Raw genomic sequence first — 24,076 nt, 5'->3', positions numbered from 1 at the left:
ACCAAATATAGAGATTAAATGGGAGACTGAGAGGAAAATAAACTCCAGAATTTATTGAGGAAGGAGAATGGACCCTTCAGGTCTTACTTTACTGCCATGACACAGAAGTATCAAAAGGATCTCAGATGAGCACCAGACAGAGGACAGTACCTCCTTTACTCACAGTCACCAACAACTTTTGGGGCTATTTATTTCCATCCCTTCTCTTAGATAGCCATCAAGCATGCTCAGAAGAGACACCAAAAATACATCAATAGTCAGAGGCACAAACTCTCACTGGAAGCCATGATCCCTCAGAATGGCAACTCACACACCTCAGAGCCTAAATGAGGCAGTGTATGGACATTCAAAACATAGCATTATACCTGATACGTCTTGCTTATTTAACTAGGTTATATGAACATGCAAAAATAAAATAGAAATATGCTCCCATATGAATCGATTTGCCTTAATCCTCCATGCTTTCTGTGTTACTCATAGGAGTTATGGAGGTTGATTCCATGTGCACAGGCAGCATGTCACACTGAGACGCACCTAGTCGAAGGCCATCCCTGCTCTCCTCTGATCTTCACCTTCTCCCACTTCCTAGCAGTTGGGACACACGGTTGGGGGTCAAAGGCAGTCACACTGATTAGTCTTGTTCTCATAGGTGTCTTACGATGTTTCCAAATTTTACAAGCTAAAGTCACAGAGATATTTGTTTTGGAGTCATGTTTTATGTAAAATGTGTTCTTAGCTTATTTCCTGAGCACATGGTGGGCTCTCTACTGGGCAGAGAGCTTCAGAGAGGCAGTTTTGGCACAAGGCACACATTGGGCAGCTACCCAAACTCTTTTACTAACAGCTGTGCATCTATGGGCTAAGATGTATCTATGCACATACCACTTAACTACAAGGAGCACCCCTGAGATTGAACCTCAAGTTTGACTGCCAAAACCTTGGTGCAACTGGGGTGTGCTTATTTTAAGATGAATGCCCATGAGCTCAGATCCGGGGACTCTGAGTCACTGGGTCTATGGGGTATTTGGAAATTTACGTCTTTAATGACGATCCCACTGTGAGCTTCTCTGAGAATCCCTGCACTAATTAATCTTGACGATCTCTCCTAGCAATAGCACTCTACTATTCTGTCCCTTCCCTAGCAATCAATCACAGACATTCTGGCATACCCTTTGTGCCTGTCAGCCCTCTGGTACTGATGGCACCCACCATAGGGAGCCAGGAAGGTGCATTGGCGTCTATGATGAGCAGCTTAGGGAAGGCAAGAGAGTTGATTGGGTTATTGTTCCTTCCCGGGGAAACACTAACATCCTTCTTGTCTCTAATGCCCAGGTGACAGGTGGAGTCTGGAATTTCAGCCGCGTATGCTGTGATGTTTTTGTCACCCTGGATGTCATGATGTGTACAGCCAGCATCCTGAACCTCTGTGCCATCAGCATAGACAGGTAGGGCTGGAGTCCCTTTCCAGGCTTAGGAGACAAGTGGCCCTAAAGGGGTACAGAAGATATTAACTTGAGATATTGGGGTCACTTCCAAGGGAACTTGCCACTGCCACTTTTCCTTCCTTGTTTTTTTCTTTTAAAATAAGGTTTACACATGAGGGGGGGGGGTGGAATTTGTGACCAGAAATAATTGGTCTATAAGGCTTATTAGGCTTTTCTCCCTTCCAGCCAACTTACTCCTACCACCCAGGATCTTGGATTTGATTTCCCATTACTTTTTAGGGCTTTTGTGATTCTTAATTGACAGGAAAGGGAAGAGAATAGAAAAAGACATAAAGTAGGTTGTTGAGTTGGTAGGAAATCCCATAGTTGGTTTTATTGCTGATGAAGGCTGGGGAGGTCTCACAGAGAGACAGAGCAGATTGAGATCTCTAGCCAATGTTTCCAAGGTCTTGTTACCTTCAGAGAAAGAATTCAGAAGAAACAAAGGGAGGAATAGGGAGGAAGTTTTATTTCAGGGCAAAAGGACACAATCAAGAGGGAGTGTGGCGTCTACTATATTGTATAACTAATGACCGATAATGGGGGAAAGAAGGTAGCCTTCTCTAGGCTCTAGGATAGCATCTTATGGGAAAACTCTAGGGTGGGGGAGCAATATCAGGATTTGTTCCAAATTGTTTTTTTTTTCTTTTCTATTCTTATCTAGAGCTTTGGGATATATTGCAGTGTCAGATGCATGGTGGGAACTGGAGACATTGCAGGGTTAACAATATAACAAAGCAAAGTAAAGTCATCTTGGTCGGCCATGTTGGTCTCAAACAGCTAAGAAGTATCTTGTTCTACACTGTTAGCAGGTTCCTGTACTGTCCTGCATCAACCTCCAGCTACTAAGCATTTGGCCTCTTTCTTTTTTGTTTTCACTGTACTATCCTCACCTACCTCAGTCTGTCTGTCTGTCTGTCTGTCTGTCTGGTTGGTTGGTTGGTTGGTTTTGGTAAGGAGAGGGAAGGGAGAAAGGGAGTAGGTAAGAGAAGTAAGCATAGGTGTGTTTCCCAGGAGGGAGAGAAGAAGGGAAGGAGAAGAAAGGCAATTTTAGAAAACATGTGACCTGCACATGTCCCTTACAGAGAGAGAGGGCTCAGTTGTTAAGAGCCCGTCCTGCCCTTTCAGAGGACAGGAGTTCAGTTCCCTGCACCCACTTTCCGGATTCAGGGAGATCTGATGCCCTCTTCTGGCTTCCTCAGGTGCATGCGCATACACACACACACACACACACACACACACACACACACACACACACACACACACACACACATTTTCTAAATTTGCTCTTTGGTTACTGGGATGGATTTTTGCAATCCTGGCTGTGTTCTATATGTGCTTCACCTATGCCACACCACTTTAAAGAGTTCCTGAACTCACTGCCCTTGTTTGTCCTCTTTTTATCCCTCTCTCTTCCCCACCTCAGTTTTAGGCTTGCAGCAAGACATCCTGAGCTGGGGCAGGGTGGGAGAAGGTCCCCTGCAGGTGACACAGCTGGAAGGGAAATGAACCACAAAGAGGTGAAAAGGAAAATTCAGTTCTGCTTGACTTCACCAAATTGGATCAAACTCCTAGAGAATCTGAGGCCAGGCAGTTTATTGCCAGCATATTTAAACACATTATAATTCAGAAAAAAAGTTTTCTGGTGTAACACAATCCCAAGTGCACAAGGAAACATAATTATATCAAAACTCAACTTAAGGTACATGCCATTTCTTCCAAGAAGATGAGTTCTAGAAATAGGCTACCTGTACCAGATTAAGGGCCTAGGGAAGGGTCTAGCCTGGTCTCAGTCATACAGACAGCATAGAGGTAGTTTGGGCTATTAGCCACCTCTTGTCCTGGTTGTAGGAGGTTGGGGGAGACCCTGGCTATACAAATAATATAAGGGTCATTTAGATGCTGTTTACTGAGAATTTACCATGCTGAGCTAAACTTGGCTATGCATTAATTCATTTCTTCTTAATAACTCTAAGGTGCTACTGTTACCTTCACTTCCTCATACCTAAATAATCTGTTAGAGTCCTACAGCTAGAATGAGACCATGTCAGAGTTCAAATTCATGTCTATGTGACTCCTGCCCTAAGTTTAGTTGTGAACCTCACCAGTTTTCCAACTGTACCCCTCTTTCCTCCCTTAATTCTAAACAGCAAAACATCTTCACTAATAATCTGTCACAGGAGCTATCTCTATTCTTAAATCTTGGATTTTCTTTGACCCCATAACTCTTTTACCTACCACCCTCAACCAATAGACACTTATACCAACTCTATTTTCATGATTTGTTTTCAATTTGCCTCTATTCTTCCTTTCTTGTTGTCCTTGCTTCCTTAAGGTTCCAGTGACTTCTCACTGATCTTCCACATCTATCTGCCAGGCCCTTCAAATCCTCTGAAGAACTCCCCAGAAGTATAGCTCCCATTTCACTGCCCAACTCAAAACCTTCCAGTGTCTCCTTGGTCTATATAAGGATTCAACATGGCCGCACTCACTGTGAAGTCATCTACATTCACTTTTTTTATTTTTTTTCAAATTTATTATGTTTTTTTGTGATTGTGGTTTTGCCTGCATCTGCAAAGTATCCCAGGAGTCCAGAAAAGGGCATCAAATACCCTTGGGACTGGGGTTACAAATGGGTGTGAGCCACCATGTGGGTGCTGTAAATTGAATACTGGTTCTCTGGAAGAATATAACCAGCACTCTTAACCACTGAATCATCTCTCCAGCCCTTGTTTTCTTTTCTTTTTTCTTTCTTTCTTTTTCTTTTTTACTAATTTGTGTTTATTCTCAGAATTTCCACACATGTATAAAACACACCTTAATCTTATCTCTATGAGTTTGAGGCCATCCTGGCCTACTTAGTGAAGATACCTATTTGTGGGATTCAAGCTCTGTAATAGGTGTGATAGGGAAAAACAGAGGTCATAAGGACCTAGGCCTAATATAAGTATTCAGACCGGGCTGCTAAAGGCAATAGTGAGGCAAATCCACTATTTGTATAGTCTCTACAACATGAACTAAATGTCCAGAAATTATGCAACAGACTTGGATGTTAGAGCTAAAAATATAAAACTCCTGCCACTTTTTAAAAAACAGTTCTATGGAAAAAGAATTCACATAGTATACAATTAATCCACTGAAAGTGTACCGAAAAGTATTAAATAGTATACAAATAGTAGGTTTGCCTTACTAAGATTAACTCAAAGGTCCCTGGCTTGGGTTAGGCAATGTTCCTCCTACAAATGGGCATCTTCATGGACATGAGAGGGTGGGAGAGGGTTATCTTCAAAAAGAAAGATAGAGGAAATTAAGGGGACACAAAAATGGAAAGCATCACCTCATTCTTGAATCTGATTGAAGTCTCAGTAGCTCAGAGTCAAGAATTTTGGCACAACTTTGCTACTAATTTTGCCTACTGCCTTATTTGGGGTTTCTATCATTATGATAAAACACCATGACCAAAAGCAACTTGGAGAAAAAAGGGTTTATTTGAAGTGAGAGCAAGAACTCAAACAAGGCAAGGACCTCAGGGCAGGGACTGAAGCAGACTGTGGTAGAGTGCTGCTACTAGTTCACTCCTGGATTGCTCAGCCTACTTTCATTAAAAAAAAAATATTTTTGTTTATTAAAGTTTTACAATTTTATTTATTAGTTAATTCCTGTGTGCGTGCGTGCGTGCGTGCGTGCGTGTGTGCATGCGTGCGTGCGTGCGTGCGTGTGTGTGTGTGTGTGTGTGTGTGTGTGTGTGTGTGTGTGTGTGTGTAGTGGAGAGCAATGAACAACTTTGGGAGTTGGTTGTCTCCTTCCTCCATGTGGGTCCTGAAGAATGAACTGTGGTTGTCAGACTTGGCAACAAGTGTCTTTATTAACTGATCCATCTTGCCAGGCCTCTTTTTTGTTTGTTTGTTTTGTTTTGTTTTGTTTGCTTGTTTGTTTGTTTTGGTTTTTTGAGACAGGGTTTCTCTGTGTAGCTTTGGAGCCTATCCTGGCACTCTGGAGAACAGGCTGGCCTCCAACTAACAGAGAACCGCCTGCCTCTGCCTCCCCAGTGCTGGGATTAAAGGTGTGTGCCACCAACGCCCAGCTACCAGTCCTCTTTTTTTAAAAAACAGATTTTGAAATTTTTTTTATAGTGCATATAGGTGTCTTTCCTGCATGTTTGTCTGTGCACTACGTGTGTGCAGTGCCCTTGAAGGCCAAAATAGGGAATCATATTAATCAGATCTGGAGTTAAAGATGGTTGTGAACTGCTATGTGGGTGCCAGGAACTGAGCCCAAGTCCTCTTAAAGAGCAGTCAGCATTCTTTAACCACTAAGCCACCTCACCAGCCCTCCAAACTTGCTTTCTTACAGCACCAGGACCACCAGCCCAAGGTGGTACCACCCACAATGTGCTGGATCCTCTCCCATCAATCACTATTCGAGGAAATAACTGATGGGGAATGTACTGTGTATGTTTATCTTATTGATTGTTAAATAAAGTTCTGTTTGGCCAATGGCAACAAGTTAGGCAGGACTAGGAGTCAAAGAGGATTCTGGGAAATGTAGTAGATAAGTGGTGATCCAGGCAGGAAGTGACATAGCAAGGAGACTCATATCTAAGCGAGGAAACAGGAAGTGTCCCCTTTTTCCTCTTCCTCCTCCAGCAGCGCAATGTGATCCACCGGCAAGGAGGGACGCCAATAAGGCGTCTGATAAGATAAGTCTTATAAAATATATAGATGTATGATAATTAAGACTGAGCTAACAGATGAGAATCCTAGTCATTGGCCAAGCAGCATTGTACCTAATATGTCTCTATTATTTTGTCTATCCACGCGGCCGGCAGAACTCGGGTGGCTAGCGGAGACCGCCCACGTGGTGGTGGGGCTCAGGTGGCTTTTGGCGGAAAGATTTATCGTAACAAATAACTCCACAGACTTGACTACAGGCCAGACTCATGGAAGCATTCTCTCAATTAAGATTCTGTCTTCCCAGATATGTCTAAATTTGTGTCAAGCTGACAAAATCAGTCAGCACACCTTCATAGAGATAATAATATTCCTTTTTTATAGTGCTGTTTCAAATAAGAATGCTAAAGTAGTAATACACTATGCTTAAAACCAAAGCATGTAAGACCTTTGAGATTAACCTTATTCCCTCCCCAGGTATAACTGAGGCTCTATAAACAAGATCATAAATCTGTTTGCAGTCAAGGTGCATTTCTTAACTCCCTTGTAACTTATTATTGTAAGAATCCCTTTGACCCTTCTAACCTATTGGATTAGTTATTTCTCTTCTTGCTATGATGGAAAAATGCCAGACAAGGACAACTTAAGGAAGGGTTTGTTTTGGTTCACAATCTGCAGTGCAGTCTATCATGTCAAAGAATACACTACTGCAGGAGCTTGAGGTGTCTAGTCACATTGCTCACACAATTAGGAAGTAAAAAGAGGTGAATGCTGGCCCTCAGCTGATTTCCCATTGTTTCCCCCATTTCATTCAGTCCAATGCCCAAAGACACGGGGCTAGCACAGCCCATATTCAACAAAAGTCTTCAGCTAAACCTCTCTGGAAACACCTTCACAGACAAGCCCAAGGGTGTGTCTCTTACGTGACTCTCAAACCATCTAAGTTGATGATTGTTTTCCTGAGGGTTTCTACTGCTGTGAAGAGACACCATGACCATGGTCACTTTTCATTTAACTGGAGCTGGCTTACAGTTCAAAGGTTTAGTCCATTATCATCATGGTGGAAAGCATGGAGAGATGCAGGTAGATATGGCTCTGGAGAGGTAACTGAGAATTTTATATCCTGATCAGCAGACAGCAGGAAGAGAGAAGGACACTAGGCCTGGCTTGACCATCTGAAACCTCAAAGCCTGCCCTCAGTGACACACTTCCTCCAACAAGACCACACCTACTCCAACAAGGCCATTCCTATGAGGTTAAGGGGACTGTTTTTCATTTAAACCACCACAACTATGAATATTTTAATACAAATTTTTTTATTCTTTCAGAATTTCTTACAATATATTTGATCATATTCATTCCTATTCCTCCACCTACCTTCTCCCCACCTCCTCAGCCCTTCCCAACTTCATATCCTTTTTTTTCTTTTCTTTTTAGTCATCCTGAGTCCAATTTGTGCTGCTCATATGCTAATTGGTGCAGAGTCATCCATTGGAATGTGGCCAACCTACCAGGGGCCATATCCTTTAAGAAAACTAACTCTCAGCTGGGCAGTGGTAGTGCACGCCTTTAATCCCAGCACTCAGGAGGCAGAGGCAGGCGGATCTCTGTGAGTTCGAGACCAGCCTGGTCTAGAAGAGAGTTAGTTCCAGGATAGTCTGTCTCCAAAGCCACAGAGAAACCCTGTCTCGAAAACACACACACACACACACACACACACACACACACACACACACACACACACAAATAAAGAAAAAGAAAAAAAGAAAGGAAGGAAGGAAGGAAGAAAAAAGAAAAGAAAACTAACTCTCTGTCCCCAGAAGCTGTCAACAGCTACTCAGTTCAGGGTTGGGGCTCATGAGCCCTTCCCTTCCATGCTAGAATATTGATGGGACTTGATCTTGTGCAGATAACCATAAGTCATTCGGTATCCAGAAAACACTGTTTCACTTGGATCCTCTCTGACCTCTGGCTCTTCCTGCCCTTTCTTCAGTAATTATACTCGAGCCTTGGTGTTGAAAGGGTATAGATGTCCCATTTGTCCTGACTTATTCTCTGCCCTTTGACCAAATGTGAGCTCTAAATTAGCTATATCCACTGCACAAAGAAACTTCTCTGGTGAGGAGTAAAGGCTGCACTAATCTGTGAGTACAAAGGTGTGAATTTAGAGGGTAGTTTGATACTATGTCTATTTATAGAATAATAGCAGTAGGTTTACCTCTCAGGGCCTGTGAGCTCCCCAGATGTGGGTCAGATTTACAGGATTAGGCATTCATTTCCTCCTGTGGAGCAGGCCTTAAATCTTAATTAGAAAGATTGGTTACCCCATAACATAAATGCCACTATTGTATGTATGGGCATATCTTGCCACACCGGTCATTGCTGTACTTCACAAAGTTAGCAGCTATGTAAGGATGTTGATAACTCTCCACTTCCACATGCAGAACCCTACATAGCATCTTCCTGTATTCTGAAAAGTAGCCATCAGAAAGAAAATTTCCTGGTCAGTACCAACTTAATTTCCCCATGTTCTGTGGCCAAAAGTATACAGTATCTTCAGCAAAAGAGTCTTACAATCAAGGACACCAGGGAACCCTTGATCAACAACTCAAGGGAGGTATCCCACACAGACGGCTTCTGAGATAAACATTATCATCTATGTAGGGTAACTCCAATTAGGCCTTTTTATATGTAAGCAGATATATGTATTTATATGAAGCTTATAAAATAATAGGTTTACATATAGGTTTTTGTATTGGTCAGGGTTATCTAGACTAACAGAATTTATAAGATGAATCTCAAGATATATATAGACAGGGGATTTTTTAGAATGATTTATAGGCTGTGTTCCAGCTAATCCAACAATGACCATGAACAGAAAGTCCAGAGAATCCAGAAGTTGCTAAGTGCATGAGGCTAGATGTCTCAGCTAGTCTTCACTAGATGCTGAAATCCCAAAGAATTAGGCTCTAATGCCAGTGAAGGAATGGACTTGCTAGCAAGGTGACAGCAATCAGGAAAAAAGCAAAAACTTCATTCTTCCATGTCCTTATAGAGGGTTCCAGCAGAAGGTGTAGCCCAGATTAAAAGTGTGTCTTCCTGCCTCAAGAACCAGATTAGAAGATGATCTTCCTACCTCAAATTAAGGAAAAATCCTTCACAGGTGTGCCCTCCATTTTTGAATTTTAGTTAATCCCAAACATTGTCAAGTTGACAAGCAAAAACAGATATCACACTTTTCAAACATCCTTAGTGTTAATGATCCCTCTTCACACTCCTCCTCTGCCCTACTTACTCTCTCTTCCTCTCTCCCTACTTAAACTTCCATTATTCCCCTTTTCTCCTTCATGTAGCACAAAAAAATAAAAGACCCAGAGACTGATATTGGGGTTCAAACTTCAAGCTGAAGTTCAGAAAAGCAAAGTATTGGGCCACTAGCTCTTACTACTACCTCAGTCTGAATGGGCTGATCCTTCTGCCTCTCCTCATCGTGGCTGGAGACTCCTCAATGTGGTTGGAGAATGAACGCCTTATACTGACCTTTGCTCCTGTCTTATATACCTCTCTAGTGCTGGGATTAAAGGCGTGAGCTCTGTTACTCTTTTAGACGGATTCAATCTTGTATATTGCTGGGTGGCCTCGAACTCAGAGAGATGCATCCACCTTTTAATCCTGAGTCCTAGGATCAAAGGTGTGTACCACCACCTCCTAGCTTCTGGCTGCTGGGATTAAAAGTGTGCACCACCACTGCCTGACCTCCATAGCTTGTGGCTGACTTTGCTTTCTGAATCTTCAGGCAATCTTTAATAAATGATTAGTAATATATCACCACACCTTCATACCACCTGCATTGCTAGCCGTGGTGATATGCTAAAGAGACAGAGGCAGGTGGATCAAGAGTTTGAGGCTATCGGAGTGATGAATATTAACCACATCTATGGTTTTATCTTATCAGCTTGTACCCCTCTCTAGTGTAGTCCAGAAACCACTCTGTGACTTCATTTACCAAAAGAAAGGAAAAGGGGGTGAGGGGTTGCTTTTAAAACCTTTTAACAATGCAATTTCAGAAGTCATTCAAGTCATATAAAGACATTTAGATGTGACTCTTGAGAAGTTCATTCCCATGTCTTTGGCACGCACTGCTCTTTTCCTAAATCTCTCTCTCCCCTAATGCTTGAATTTAAAATTGCTACTATATTTTCCCTCATAGACTCCTACTCTGCTTCAAACTGACCCAACCTGAAGTTCTTTTCTGCCCAGGCTGCACCTGGGATGAGGTCTCTGAGAGAACTGCTCAGGTCCCTGCAGGCTGCGGGTTGGAGCTAAATTACCTACTACCATTGATAAAATGAAGAAGAATATACAGAGTTCTAGAGAGAGTCTTGAACAGGCTCTCCCTCCTTTTTTGACCTTCCTTGCTGTCCCCATGAGTGTACGCCTGTCTGTTCAACACAGGCATTCACATATAGAGGCTGGTGAGTGTCCTATATGTTCACACACACACACACACACACACACACACACACACACACACACACACACACACACACACACAGATGAATGAGGCCAAGAAGCCTTAAAGAAGGGGGCGTGGGAATAGGATACAGCTAATGCTTCCTTGGCCTGAGTTGACCAGAAGAGGGCGTCTTTTTTGCAATTTGCCTACTAGGCAGGCCCACTGTTCTCTTAATTGCAGAAAGGCATCATTTTGCTGTCTACAGCCATATTAACACACACTTCACCTTTCACCACTTAAAACCCAACCAATAAGAATAAACTTTGAATAATCTTCTGTCTCCTATAAGAAAGCTCCCAGAATGCATAGCACTCCTTTAGAAGCTGAAGGAAGAGCTGTGCCTCCAATCTCAATGGGGCCCGGGGCTTACATTTCATAATGGACTGTCCTCAACAAACCTCAAAACAGAGCTCCCCACCCCCATTCTAGGAATGAAAACGGGCTTCAGAAAAGCTGTCTCCATTCTCCTTCCCAGCAGTGTGCAATACACAGCATTAAAATCTGTTCGTGTGATGCCAGATAGCTGGTCAATTCATTAGAAATGCAGTTATTCACACAGACCTTTGGGCTTCACACAATGCCAGTCATCAGCCTGACAAACTTGACCAAATGGATTCAGTACTTTTTTTGGTCATGAAGCCCTGGTCGGTAATAGCGGGGTGGTAAGAGATAGGAAAAGAAAAGGAAATGATAAAAGGGATTTTGAAAGCAAGTAATAAATACTATTGTCATTAGATTCTTAGGCTTGGCTCTGGATGGTTGGATTAAAGCCTCCTTTTTCCTTTTTAAAAATCAGAGTGGAGAGTCCTAAGATCACAAGGCCCCATCCCACAGCTCCTGGGTCTTCGCAGCAGGTCTGCACCCCCCCCCCATCCTGGGTCAGTGCTAACTCAAGGGGGCCACTGAGAACGTGTCAGAAAAGGAGGACACAACCAAAGCGGTGAAAATTAGAGTCCTCAGAGAGGAGCCCCGGAATAATGCAACCAAATTCATTCACCAGAGAGTTCTTTAAGTGGCTCTCAAATGGCACCCATCACACAAGCTAGCCTCCGCGCCTTTGCTGCGAGCACAATAGGTACCAGATGAGTCACAGGCACCTTGGATTTTTAGTTTGCATCTAAATAAGCACTTTATATTTGCAAAGGGCTTTCCAGTGATTTGCAAAAAGCTTTCTCCTTCAACAACTCCACCAGGGGAGTCCACGGAACTAAAGATTTATTGAGCCCCCTGTCTGACCAAATAAAAGGTGGTGAAAAGCAGCCCTAGGAGCTCGGGGCTCATTAAACCCAGGCAGGGAGTTACAGTCAGGCCCTCCCACCCAGGCCGGGCGCCTCTTTCCTCCTGCAGTAGGTCCCTCTCATCAGTTCCACCTGCACCCCTACTTGAAGATAGTGATAGCCTTTAGGGGGACATCCGTGATATTAAGACCTCGATGAACAAGCATCCATATAGACAGAGGATCATAAGGTACAGAAGGCCCTGCTCATCACAAGTCCCAAACTAGACACCACTCCCCCAACTACCCCAGAGTACTCTAAGCCTAAAAAACTAGGCCCCATTGTTGACAAGAGTTAGGAAAGGGCACCTAGGAAGGGCACTTAGGTCACACCAGCAGTCCACTTCTGGAAGTATAATTTCTTATGTTCTCAAATCCCTGCTTATCCTAATCTGCACGGGTCTAGAGGCAACAAAAAACAAAACTAGCTGTTTCTAACAGTCCAGCAAAGTAGGTACATTATCCCACTTAAACATGTGTGTTTCCCAGCATCTTCTCTTCCCAGCACTGGGAATGGAACCCACAGCTTGGGACACGCTGGGCTTGCACTCCACCACCCAGGGGCACCTCCAGTCTTTGGTTCTTTGAAACATGGTTATGATACCTAGCAAAGGCTACCCTCAAGTTTGGGATTCTCCTGCCTCCACCTTCACCCCCTGAAGGCTGACATTACAGGCTGGTGCCACCAAGCCTGCCCAGTTAAATTTCTCCCCCAGCAAACTGCCTTGAAGCCTTACTCTGGGCCCCTAGCTGTGATCTCACTCTAAGCAACTTTAGGCCAGTCAGTCACCCTTGCAGGCTGTTTGGTTCCCTTATCTGTTTGATGGACACATCAGCAAACTCCCTCAGCACCTCAGCACCACACAAGAAAGTGCTCAACACTTGTCTGATAGAGAAACAAATTTACTATGCCCTGCCTGACAATCAGGAGACAGAGAATGACAATCATGAAACCTAAAACCACACAGACATGAACAATCATGGATCTCTTAGGCTAGCATAATAATGATGGCAATAACAATAAGAACAATAAGAACCGCCTTTCCAATTTTAAATTGTACTAAAAAAACAAAAAGAAAGAAAACAACTTCACAAATGTAATCTCATTCAACAGCTGCGAGCAGTTCTGTTGGGCAGGTTAACCCTCCTGTACGATGAGAAAATTGAAGCAGACAATTCAGGCCACGGGCCCACGGTCAAGCCGCAGAGCTGGGTATCAGGCTGCCTCAGGGCTTACCACAGTGTACACATTCTGCATTTGGGTCAGCTTGGTGCTCCGCAGGAGAAAGGGCCCAGAGAGGTAGATGCTGAAACACAAAGGAGGGACTGTGACAGGGAATACACCAGAGGGAGGTGGCCCTGGTCAGGCTTCTTTCTCCATCTAAGCCAGGCCATGCCTTTCCCAGGGCTTTGGCCTCCGCTTGCCTGCGATTGGCCTTCAATAATCGCTCTGAGAGAAAAACCAGAGGATAAACAGTCTCCCTGGGTGGGAATGCGGGGTCCTCGCGGGGCTCCAGGAATGAAGGGGTGCGGTTTTCAGGCTCTGCCTCCCCATAGAGCCTGGAGAGCCCCCAGGTGAGCCATGAACTTCTCACCCCGAGGAGCTGGCGAAGTTCTTGCTGCATTTTGGTGCCCTCCAATGGTGGATTCTGGAACAACCTCGAGCTCTTAGCCACCTACCTATGACATGCTGGGGGGGGAGGGGCTCATTTATTCTAACGACTTAATCGTTTTAAAAGAAGGGAAAGGGTGTAATGTGACAGTGGGAGACTGTAGTCTTGTCTCTCATTTCTTACCCAAGTGAACGAGAAGCTTTGACAGAATTCTCCCTAATGCAGAGTCTTCTAATAAGATACATTAGATGTTAAAAATACACGTTTCTGGTTTGCACTTTAGAAGTACCTCAGCGAAACCACTAGGGACATAACCAGGGAATGTGCATTTTAACAGCACCCCCCCCACACACACACACACACGCGCGCGCGCGCTCCCCCAAATCCTCCACATTTCCCACACCCCATACACTGACAATTAGCCGGATCGAGCTACTTGGGGGAAATTCAGTTTCTGAGCATCCACACTGGTCTCCACGTACAAAGCACAGGGCCACGCTGACTTTCATACCCCAAACCCTTGCTTCCCTGCAGGACTAGGAGAGCTACATGTGACCTCGAGAGGGAATGAGGCCTTTGGTAAAGACACTGACCCAGGAGATATGGGATCTGGCTGGTCAAGGGCCACTCCATTGCAAACTTTGGGTCCACCCTGACTTCTCTGAAGCTATGGTCCCTGTCTTATGAGCAGAGCCATGCTCTGTATATCTCTTGCTCACTGAAATAATGGAACCCCCACGGCTGATGAGCATTACAGCAAGATTAAGATAGCATGCAGCTCCCACCAGTGTGCTAGAACCATGCCAGTGAGAGCTGATTGGCAGGATCCTAGGAATTTTTCGAGTTGGTTATCGAGCCTTTGGTGGTGGCTTGACTTGAACAGTGGTGGGAGTATTAACATCACAGAAATGGATGAATGTTACAAATTAGGGCTGTGTGTGTGCGTGCGCGTGTGTGTGTTTGTGGGTGTGTGCGCATGTATGTGTTTGTAGAGAGTCAGTTGTTAGCTGTTTGTTAGCACATCACTGAATATATATAATATAATATATATATATATATATATATATATATATATATCATGATTGGGTTCTTTTACATCTAAAGATTTGGGCTGGCTAATTTTGGTGTGTGATTTTTTGTTTATTTACCTTTTAATAATACAATTTATAAAAATAAAAAGCATGAAAAAAAGGACTGCAAATCTGAGCCAAAGAGAGTGGTCATATATTTCCACCCCTCAGCCTTCAGTTGACTGTTTGTGACAGCAGCGAGGTTTAAGACTCAGCCCCTCCTCCAAGAGTCAACACTAAGCAAGTGACCACATTTGACTTGGAGCCCCAGCAGAAAAGAAGTCCCCAGACTGAGAGGCCTGGGAGACCACCAGGAAAATGTGCTGTGTTCCTGCGCAGCCCAGGCAGGAGCTCAAGAGAGGGTTTTTAATATGTGCTCCAGAAGAGGGGAATGGGACTGCCATGGCCTCCCTTGGGATTGATAGGGACTTTTAACACGACTTTACTAAATCAAGAACTCTGTTTCTCCCTCTTCAGAAGGAAGCTACCATTGTCACTGGTATGTTATGGACCAAAGTCAGAGTTAGCTTTCATCTCAAAACTCACAGTACTCTCTATACTGCTCTGTCAGGATCACAAATGTTAACTCTCAAATGCTAGCTGTGTAAGAGACAGAGCTGGAACACAGGAGATGGACACACATGGGAGGAACAGGGACCATCACCCAACCCCTTCTCACCAAGCATGCATCTCGATATTCCTCAGCCCAAGCTTTGAGATGCACAAGACAGATTGAGGAGGCCCCTGACCTAAATCTGGCATCAGTGTTCCCAGGAAACTGAAAAGACAAAATTGTTGATTTACATTGAGACCCACATCTAAAATCCCATGAGCCTGGCCAGGATTAAATCATTTTTAAGGAACTTCTCAGGACCACTGAAACAGACAATAGCTTCTTACTTGCTTTGTGCATGTGTCTATGGGGAATCCTGAGATACAAGATGTTCTAAGCTATTCAATAACTTAAACCAAGTGGCCATCTCTCTCCAGTGGTAAGACAAGCTCAATAATGAGCCAAGACACCTACACTCAGGATGTTAATGCCATTGGTTGACGTAGGTGTACCATAAGTTAAAAGTTACAAGTGTCTATCTGGAGAGGCCCAGAGAGGTTCCTCAAGAGTTTACCTGGGATGCTAGGAAGGCAAGACTGAACTCCCAAGGAGGAGGAAGGCTAATGGACTACACAAAGTCTGTGGGAAAGTATCCAACACCAGGCCAATTTGGCTGGAGCCATGAGTTCATGCCAGGAACCAATAGAAGACCGTGTTCACGAAGGAAGTCAAGCTCACACTGAAGAAAATCAGATTAGCCTATGTATACAAGAGGAGCCAGTGACAGTATATTCATTTTCTGCTGTGGTAGAACAAATTACCACAAGTTTAGAAATACGAAGCACAACTATTTTAACCTCACAATTTCTGCAAGTTGGAATACTGCACAGACAGTCAAGGTTTACAAGACAGAACCCAAGTTGTGGGCAGGGCTGTGAATCGTCCTCCTGGCATGTTCAGGCTGTCAGTAGGACTCAGTTTCTCACAACTATAGCAGTGTGGTTCTTACTATCTTGTGGGATGTCAGTCAGGGCTTCTATAGGCCTTTTACCATTCCCTGTCAAAAAACCAGCTAGGTCAGTTTGATCTTCGATGCAGGATAATTTCTTGTGCTTTGAAGCTCTTTGGATTCAGGAACAAGTCAGTCCCTATTAAGGTTCACCTGATTAAGTCGGGCTCACTTGGAACTATTTCCCTTCTGATTAACATGGAGTATACTAATTAGTAATCTAGTCATGGAGTAGTGTTAAGTTATGTCCACAGGTCTATCCCATATTCAATGGGTGGGGATTAGACATGACAGAAATCCTGGAGTTCTTCTGTCTCATCGTTTTTAGCTATGGAAGTAGGGAAGACATCATGAAATTGGGTAAGCAACCTGGCAGCAGAGGACCACCTAGATAGCAGCTCATAGAAAGGCTTAGGCTAAGCAGAGAAATGATCACAGTGGATGGTTTAAAGCATCTATTGCTTTCCTACCTAGAACAGCTGAGTCCCTCTGATACCATGGACTTGTGTGGGTTTCCCCCAACTTAACCTCTTCACATTCTCCATCTCATCACCCAACACATCTCTTTAATGGTATTTTTCATTGTATGCTAACATGCTTGTTTGCATTTGTGTTGTTCATCCCCTTCTCTGAACTCTAAGCTCAATGAGGATAGAGTCAGTGTCACATTCATGGGTCTCTATCCATCCAGAAAGGGGCCTGACATATAGAAGGCTGTATATTATATATAACATGCAGCAGGGGCTGGATAAACACCGAATGAAAAGTGAAATGGGGGACTAAGCAAGTGATATAGAAAGGTCAAAGGCCAGTCAAAAGGCCGGGGTATTGTGTCTGGACTTGTTGAAGAGAGCAAAAACTAGAACCAGATGAAAGGATGTGGGGAGCCAGGGTTTGTTTTGAACGTTTTGAGTTTGCCTAGGAAAGTTCAATAAGCAGTGGAAATGTGTGTGAGGAGGGACCGAAGAAAGCACACTAGCCAATGAAAATAAGCGACAGACTTCGACAGTGTTGGATGGTCAGACTTCATTATCAATTTGATTGGATTGGGAGCTACCTGTGAGATTAGTAATTACTCTCCTGGGTGTATCTGTGTATTTTGAGACAGATGTTAAAGGATCTGGCATGGTCAGTGGTGCAATCCACTGGTGGACTAAAAATATGAATTGACTATTGAAAGGTCATGGGACTGTGGAGGGTGGAGCCTACTTGGAGGAAGTAGGTCATTAGGAAAATGCCTTTGGAGGGTATATGCTGGCTCTGGCTCCTGCCTGGTTCTCCACTCTGCTTGTTGGCTGCTTGAAATGAACAGCCTCTTCTTCCACATACTCCTACCACCATCAGGTTCTGCCTCACTGAACTACCAAAGTAACGAGCCAGCCAGCCTCTAAAACTGTGAGCCAAAATAATCCTTCCTGCTTTGAAGTTGCTTCTCTCACATGTTTGTCACGGTCATGAAGAAGACTAACGTACCATGTGCATGAAAACTGGATTCCAAAGTAAGCTTCCATTGAACATTCGTTCTATTTTCCAAACCTCTCTTGGTTGGAATGCCTATCACTCTGTGAGTAGATTGTATATTCACAGACAAGCAGGGAGTAAGCATCTCGCTCAGGCACAGTAGACTTGTCTGGAAAACTGTGGGAGAACTTGAAGGCACACAGAACCACACCCAGTGTCTTTAGAGTGTGAGTCTTGTGAGTAGAAGGCGGTTATGGGTTGTACTGGGCATCAAGAAGTCCGCCCACAGCTCAGTGCTGCTCTGTTAGCTCTTCAGTCTTTGTCCCTTTCTCTGTAAATCCTCAAAAGAGTTCTTCATCTCTCTTAGCCTTTCTGCTTTCACTCAAACAACATTTTCCTTCTTTAAAGCATCTTTTATTTATTCTTTGGCAACTGCATACATGCATGCATTGTATCTTGGTCATACCCACTCTCAACTCATGCCTCCCACACACCAACACATCCTTTCAGGATGTCTCTCTCCCCCTTTCCTCCCTCCTCTCTTTGTAACTCACTGGAGTGTTCTATCTATCTAATTATCTACCTATTATCTGTTTATCTATCTCTATCTTATCTCTCTAACTTTTTCCATCTATCTATCTATCTATCATCTATCTGTCTCTCTATATGTATCTATCTCTCCTTTCCTCCCCTCTCCCTGCTTTGTAACCCATTGAACCCAGTACTTCCTGACAGAATGTTGACATCTTTTTTGGCTTGACCTTATGCAGGTCTGTGCAGGTAATCATAGCATCAGTAAATTAATGGATGTCATGTCCATGTCATGTCCACATGACAGCATTTCATTGCACTCTTCCCCTTCATCCAGCTCTTACTTCCATTGTTTTTGCTCCTTTTACTGGCATCAAATGCTTTTCTTAACTCTCTTCAACTAAGTAACGTTTCTCTTGTCAGAATCTTCAATGAGTCAACCTGTTGTAACCTCTTTCAACTGGTGTTCACATCATGCCTCACACATGTCCTTGCTCTATTTCAGGTACACAGCTGTGGTCATGCCAGTTCACTATCAGCATGGCACCGGGCAGAGCTCCTGTAGGCGTGTGGCACTCATGATTACAGCTGTGTGGGTGCTGGCCTTTGCTGTATCCTGCCCTCTCCTCTTTGGTCTCAACACAACAGGTAAAGCTATTGGTTTAGCCTCCTGAACTTATGAGGTCCACGTCATACCTGAGTGACTGTGAGTGGTACCTCACCCCCCAGTATCTCCATCCCTCTTCAGTGTGATCAAGTGAGTATGATGTAGACTGCAAAGTGTTGGCCTTTGTCAGGTATAAATCACCAGCTATTGTCACAAACATCTAGTTTGACCCAGTTCATGAAAAGTCTGCCTCATTCCTATTTTGAAAGAAATGTCATTGTGTTCACTGGAAGATATGTAATATAAATGTAAATAAAACACAAAGCTATGTTAATAATTCAAGTAGGATTTGCTAATGAAAAGATAACTATTCAGAACCAATCTACAATGCAAAGTAACATGTCACAAAAGCCTGAAATAAGTTATGTATTTCTAACTTTTTCTCCAATAAGAATCATTTCTGACATTTGAGAACTAGTTCTGAATACATATTTTTATTTTTAATGTGCAAAATTGTGGCTATGAAGTTGGCACATGGCTCATCTCCTGGTTGGACAGATGGAACGACCAATGGATGGACGGACAGACAGATGGATGGATGGATGGATAGATGATAATATCTGAGTTTGTGATGATTTGGATTTTAAGACATCAATCCACATTTGCATCTGCCATGATCTTTCTTTTGGGCTCAAGAAATCCATATGTTGAACAAAAACTATTGAAAATGTATGAAGAGAGGAAAGGGAAAGAAGAAATTGTATAACTTAATCTCAAAAATAAAAAAATAGTTTAAAAGAAAGCATGTAATGAAAGGGAAGGGGAAATTTTTGTAATTATGATCTCAAAATGAAAGAAATAATTTTTAAAAATTTAAAAGAAAATGCATAATGAATGAGCATGCTTGCTAAGAAAAAAAACCTGAATGAGTAGTGTTATATAATCATATAGAATTCTTATTTTGTCCATTTGGATTGTCTTATTCAGTTCCTACTAGATTCCAGACTTGTGAATTCCTGATCTATATGTACTTACTAGTCACAAAGCCATATGGTTATGTACATGCAAATATTGTTGAGACATTGTTATATGTAAATCCAGGAAAATTCCAACATATAAACAATCTTCCAGGCATCGTGTGAAGGACAACGATTTTAGTAGTCAGAGCACACTGAGGGAGGTAGACAGCAGCTTTAGAATGAGAAAGCTCTAGGTGAAATCCAGCTGTCCTGTTTACCAGCAGTGCTTCCTTGAATAGCTACTGGACTCTTCTGAGCTCAGCCTCCTCACTGATGAATCTAAGACAGTAACATAGTGGTGCATAAAGGAACAACTTCAAATCTATATTCAGTCCACATATCTAGTTGCAAAGTTTTCAATATTTAATTTTTATAAATTTAATTTATAAATTATATAAATAATTTTTATAAATAAAATATAATTTTTTATAATTTTTTACATTACAAAAAGTTCAGTGATTTCATCTCCGAAGCTACATGTTCCATGTGAGCTTTATAATATGTGACATAGTAATATATGTGTCCTTCTTACTACTGTTCAGAGTTATAATAAAACTACATGTATCTATATGTGGTGTAGGGGATTTTTTTCAAAGCAATTTTAGCGCAATGAAATAATTCAAATGGACAAAAAAGGAAATCTAGACTTGATTCCCGTTAGTAAATAATTTTAGTATGCACATGAGTGCTTTGCTTGCATGGATGTGGTCTTTGAACCATGTATGTGACTGATGTCCACAAAAGCTAGAAGAGGGCACAGGGCACCCTGGAACTAGGGTTAAAGACAGTTATGAACATCAGGTGGACCGTGAGAAAGGAATCAGAATTCTCTGGAAGAGCTGAACCATCTCTCCAGCCCAGAAATGTTCCTTTATAAAGGCCTCAAATTGAGATAACATGAATAGATGTGCCAAGCACATACTATCGTCTCAGCGTCAGTCTTGTTTCTCTGATACATTAAAAGTTAAGAAACCAAGTTATCAACAAATGCTTTCCTGGTTAACCCAGAATGTTCATAGCATTTGGTCTGTGTGGTAGTTTGAATGTCATTGGTCCCCATAATCTCATAAGGAAGTGGCATTATTAGGAGGTGTGGCTTTGTTGATAGGTGTGGGCTTGTTGGAGGACATGTGTCACTGTGGGGCGGGCTTTGAGGTCTCTTTGACTCAAGCTTTGCTCAGTGTGACCCTCAGACCATTTCCGGTTGCCTGGAAGATGAGGACTCTCTGCTACTTCTCCAGCACCATGTCTGTCTGCATGCTACCATGTCCCTCCCACCATGATGATAACGGACTGAACCTCTGAACTGTAATCAAGCCACCTCAGTTAAATTGTTTCCTTATAAGAGTTCCTGTGTTCGTGGTTGTCTCTTCACAGCGATAGAAATCCTACCAAAGCAGTCTGTTACCATCTTATTCATTATGCATTACTTTTGTTTTCTTTATTTGTTTGCTTTTTGCTTTGTTTCTAACTGAATGACACTTTATACCCAAGAGGACATGTACATGTATGTATACACCACAAAGTACTGCCCATTGAAATAGCTATGGGAATGATGCGAAAGTAAAATACCTTTTGTGGCCGGTGTTAAATATGCCCTTTGGGCTAATCAGGTAGCTAAGGCACCACATTACCTTGTTTCTGTACATGGGACTCTCATATGGGAACTGTGATCCACTGCTTGACCAAGGCACTGCTTATCTGCTCGTCTCCAGCACATGTCACCATTTGCTGGGATGAGTGTAGTTCCCTGGGCTGAGCCTGGTTCCCCTACATATTCTGGGCTGCTGGTGGAAGAGGTCCTACTCCCTCTCACAGGCACACACACATCCTGAGAACAGCTGAAACCATCTCCAGATCTGACAGTAGACAGAGTTCCCAGCTAATGTCAACATCGCAAGTGAAGAATGATGAGCTAATTGCAGCATGTTGGCACCAGTGACATCATTATTGTTCTAGAAACAAAGCCTAGGAAAATCGTCCCAGGATTTTCAACTCAAGAATCAAAAAAAGACTTGTGACCTAGCATGTGTGTAGTATAAGACCCTACTGCTTCTCTCTGGGTCTCTCTTTTACTTTGTGTTTTATGTTTTTATGTGCTTGAAGGTTGGTCATTTTACATTTGAGGTCATTTTGTTTGTCTTCCTTTTTGAGACAGCAGCTCACTAAGTTGCCCAGGAAGGCCTTGAATTTATAATCCATCTGCCTTAGCCTCCGGAGTAGCTGAGGTTATATGCTTCTGCTACCAAGCCAGGCTTTCTCTCATGTTTAAGTTTCTTAGCAACACTGTACCAAACCCTCCAATTGTTCTCATATTGTGTCAAATGCATGGTCCTTTATAAGGACCCAGTAGGTATTATGGTGTCATTGTCATGATTATGTGACAGAAAGTTTTGTGTGCCTTAAACTGCAGCTGAACATCTGCTCCAAGGGAGATATAAAGAGTGGTGGTTCTCTGTGTGGTCACAGGGAAGCCCAGCTGTTCCTTCCTAGAACACAGTTCAGGCAATTTCATGAGCAGAGCTCAGGCGTTAAGAATCCTGCCTTGGTCTCTGATAAAGGCTGACCCTCTTGATGTACTTTCATTATCCTGCTAGATGTGGCCTGCCTTGGTCAGTGTTCTGTTGTTGTGAAGGGACATCATGACCATGGCAGCTATTATAAAAGAAAGCATTTAATTGGGGCTGGCTTACAATTTCAGCTATTTAGTCCATTATCCTAATGGCAGGAAGTACAGCACCAAGCAGGGGTGGTGCAGGAGAAGTAGCTGAGAGCTACATCCTGATCTACAGGAAGAGAGGGAGACATTGGGCCTCACATGGACTTTGGAACCTCAAAGCCTATCCCCCAGGGACACACTTCCTCCAACAAGGCTACACCTCCTCATCTTCTCAAGTAGTACCACTTCCCGGTGACCGAGCACTCAAATATGAGCCTATGATGGTCATTCTCATTTAGACCACTACAGGGCCCCTCCAGCCACTCCCCCATTGACAAGTTCATTCAAAAGCCCAATACAAACAACTCTTTTTTGTTTTTCAAGACAGGGTTTCTCTGTGTAGCTTTGGAGCCTATCCTGGCACTCGCTCTGGAGACGAGGGTGGCCCAAACAACTCTTTTCTACCAGTTTGTTGATACTCCTTCCCTAACCAGTGGAGGCAGGACCGGCCTCAGGTGTTGTCACTTTCACCTGATTTGGAGCAAGCTTGACTTTATGAAACATAACAAGGCCTTTCCATTTAAAGCTAAGGCCTGCCACTTGTAGTACTGAACTAGAGATCACAAAGGCAAGCTGAATTTCAGCCACTTTGCACTTAGAGTTGCTTGTTTTCTTTGAAAAGGGGCAGCAGGAGGCAGGATCTTGGGTGGGAGAGAGTTCCAGAGCTGCAGGGCCTGGCTGACTGGTATTGTTCCAGCTCCACCAGAGGCGTAGAAGTTCAGTCAACCATCAAATCAACAGTCCCCTAACGATGCAGAGAAAGGTGTGTATGTTCAAGCAAAAGGACAACCCAACCCTATAGATCTCTGAACGATCTCAAGTCCCTTTCATTTCACAGATGAGAGAAATAGTATTTGAATTTCTGTCAAATCAGATACCCATTGTGTGATTTTTAAAAGAGAGTTCTAGAATGAATAAGCAATAGTTGGTGATCAGATTTAAGAATTCTTCTGGGTAGGGGACTTAAAGTTAAGAAAATCATGTCAGCTGGCTTGATTTTTCTTTAGAGAAAAAAAAGAAAGAAAATTGCTATTTATTTGATTTTAGTGATAGAAATGTCACCTAGCTCTCAGAACACTGGAGACAGGAGGAACGTGGCTGCTCAAAAGCTAAAAAGAATAAAAGCACACTGTTTGAAAGATAGTGACTCATTCGAAAATCAGACTCATCAGCATCTCCTGTCTTTGGAATTGAAGTGAGGTCAAGTTCTTCAACAAGTCTAAAGTTCATCAGTCTTTCAAGTCAACCCTCTCTCGACCTTGCTGTTCATATGGCTGTGGGGCTCAAGTTCTCAGCCTAGCTCACAGAGCCCTCCAAGGCCCTCTTTGTTACAGTTATTGTTGCCTCTTCCTTCTTCTTTGTGTGTGTGTGTGTGTGTGTGTGTGTGTGTGTGTGTGTGTGTGTGGGGGTGGTGTGTGTGTGGGGGTGGGGGGTGTGGTGTGTGTGTGGTGTGTTTGTATGGTATCTGTGTGTGTGTGTGGTATGTTGTGGTGTGTGTGTCTATGGTGTGTGTGGTATGTGTGTGTGGTGTGTATGTGTGTGGTGTGT

The 24,076-nt window shown here is 43.2% G+C and overlaps 1 protein-coding gene across 3 annotated transcripts in view; it reads left to right on the top strand.

The window, feature by feature from the left end:
* The window catches only part of Drd3 (dopamine receptor D3), a 51,573-nt gene that overhangs the window by 18,711 nt on the left and 8,786 nt on the right, over positions 1-24,076 (top strand). For all 3 annotated transcript variants that reach the window (XM_027412656.2, XM_027412655.2, XM_027412654.2), the window contains exons 2-3: positions 1,333-1,445; positions 18,689-18,831. In XM_027412656.2, the coding sequence (XP_027268457.1) occupies positions 1,333-1,445; positions 18,689-18,831 (256 nt within the window). The remainder of the gene's footprint in view (positions 1-1,332; positions 1,446-18,688; positions 18,832-24,076) is intronic.

Source organism: Cricetulus griseus, chromosome 4 (genome assembly GCF_003668045.3).
Source record: "Cricetulus griseus strain 17A/GY chromosome 4, alternate assembly CriGri-PICRH-1.0, whole genome shotgun sequence".
NCBI lineage: Eukaryota > Metazoa > Chordata > Mammalia > Rodentia > Cricetidae > Cricetulus > Cricetulus griseus.
The sequence above is the reverse complement of the archived record's forward strand: the minus strand, read 5'-3'. Positions and strand labels throughout refer to the sequence as shown.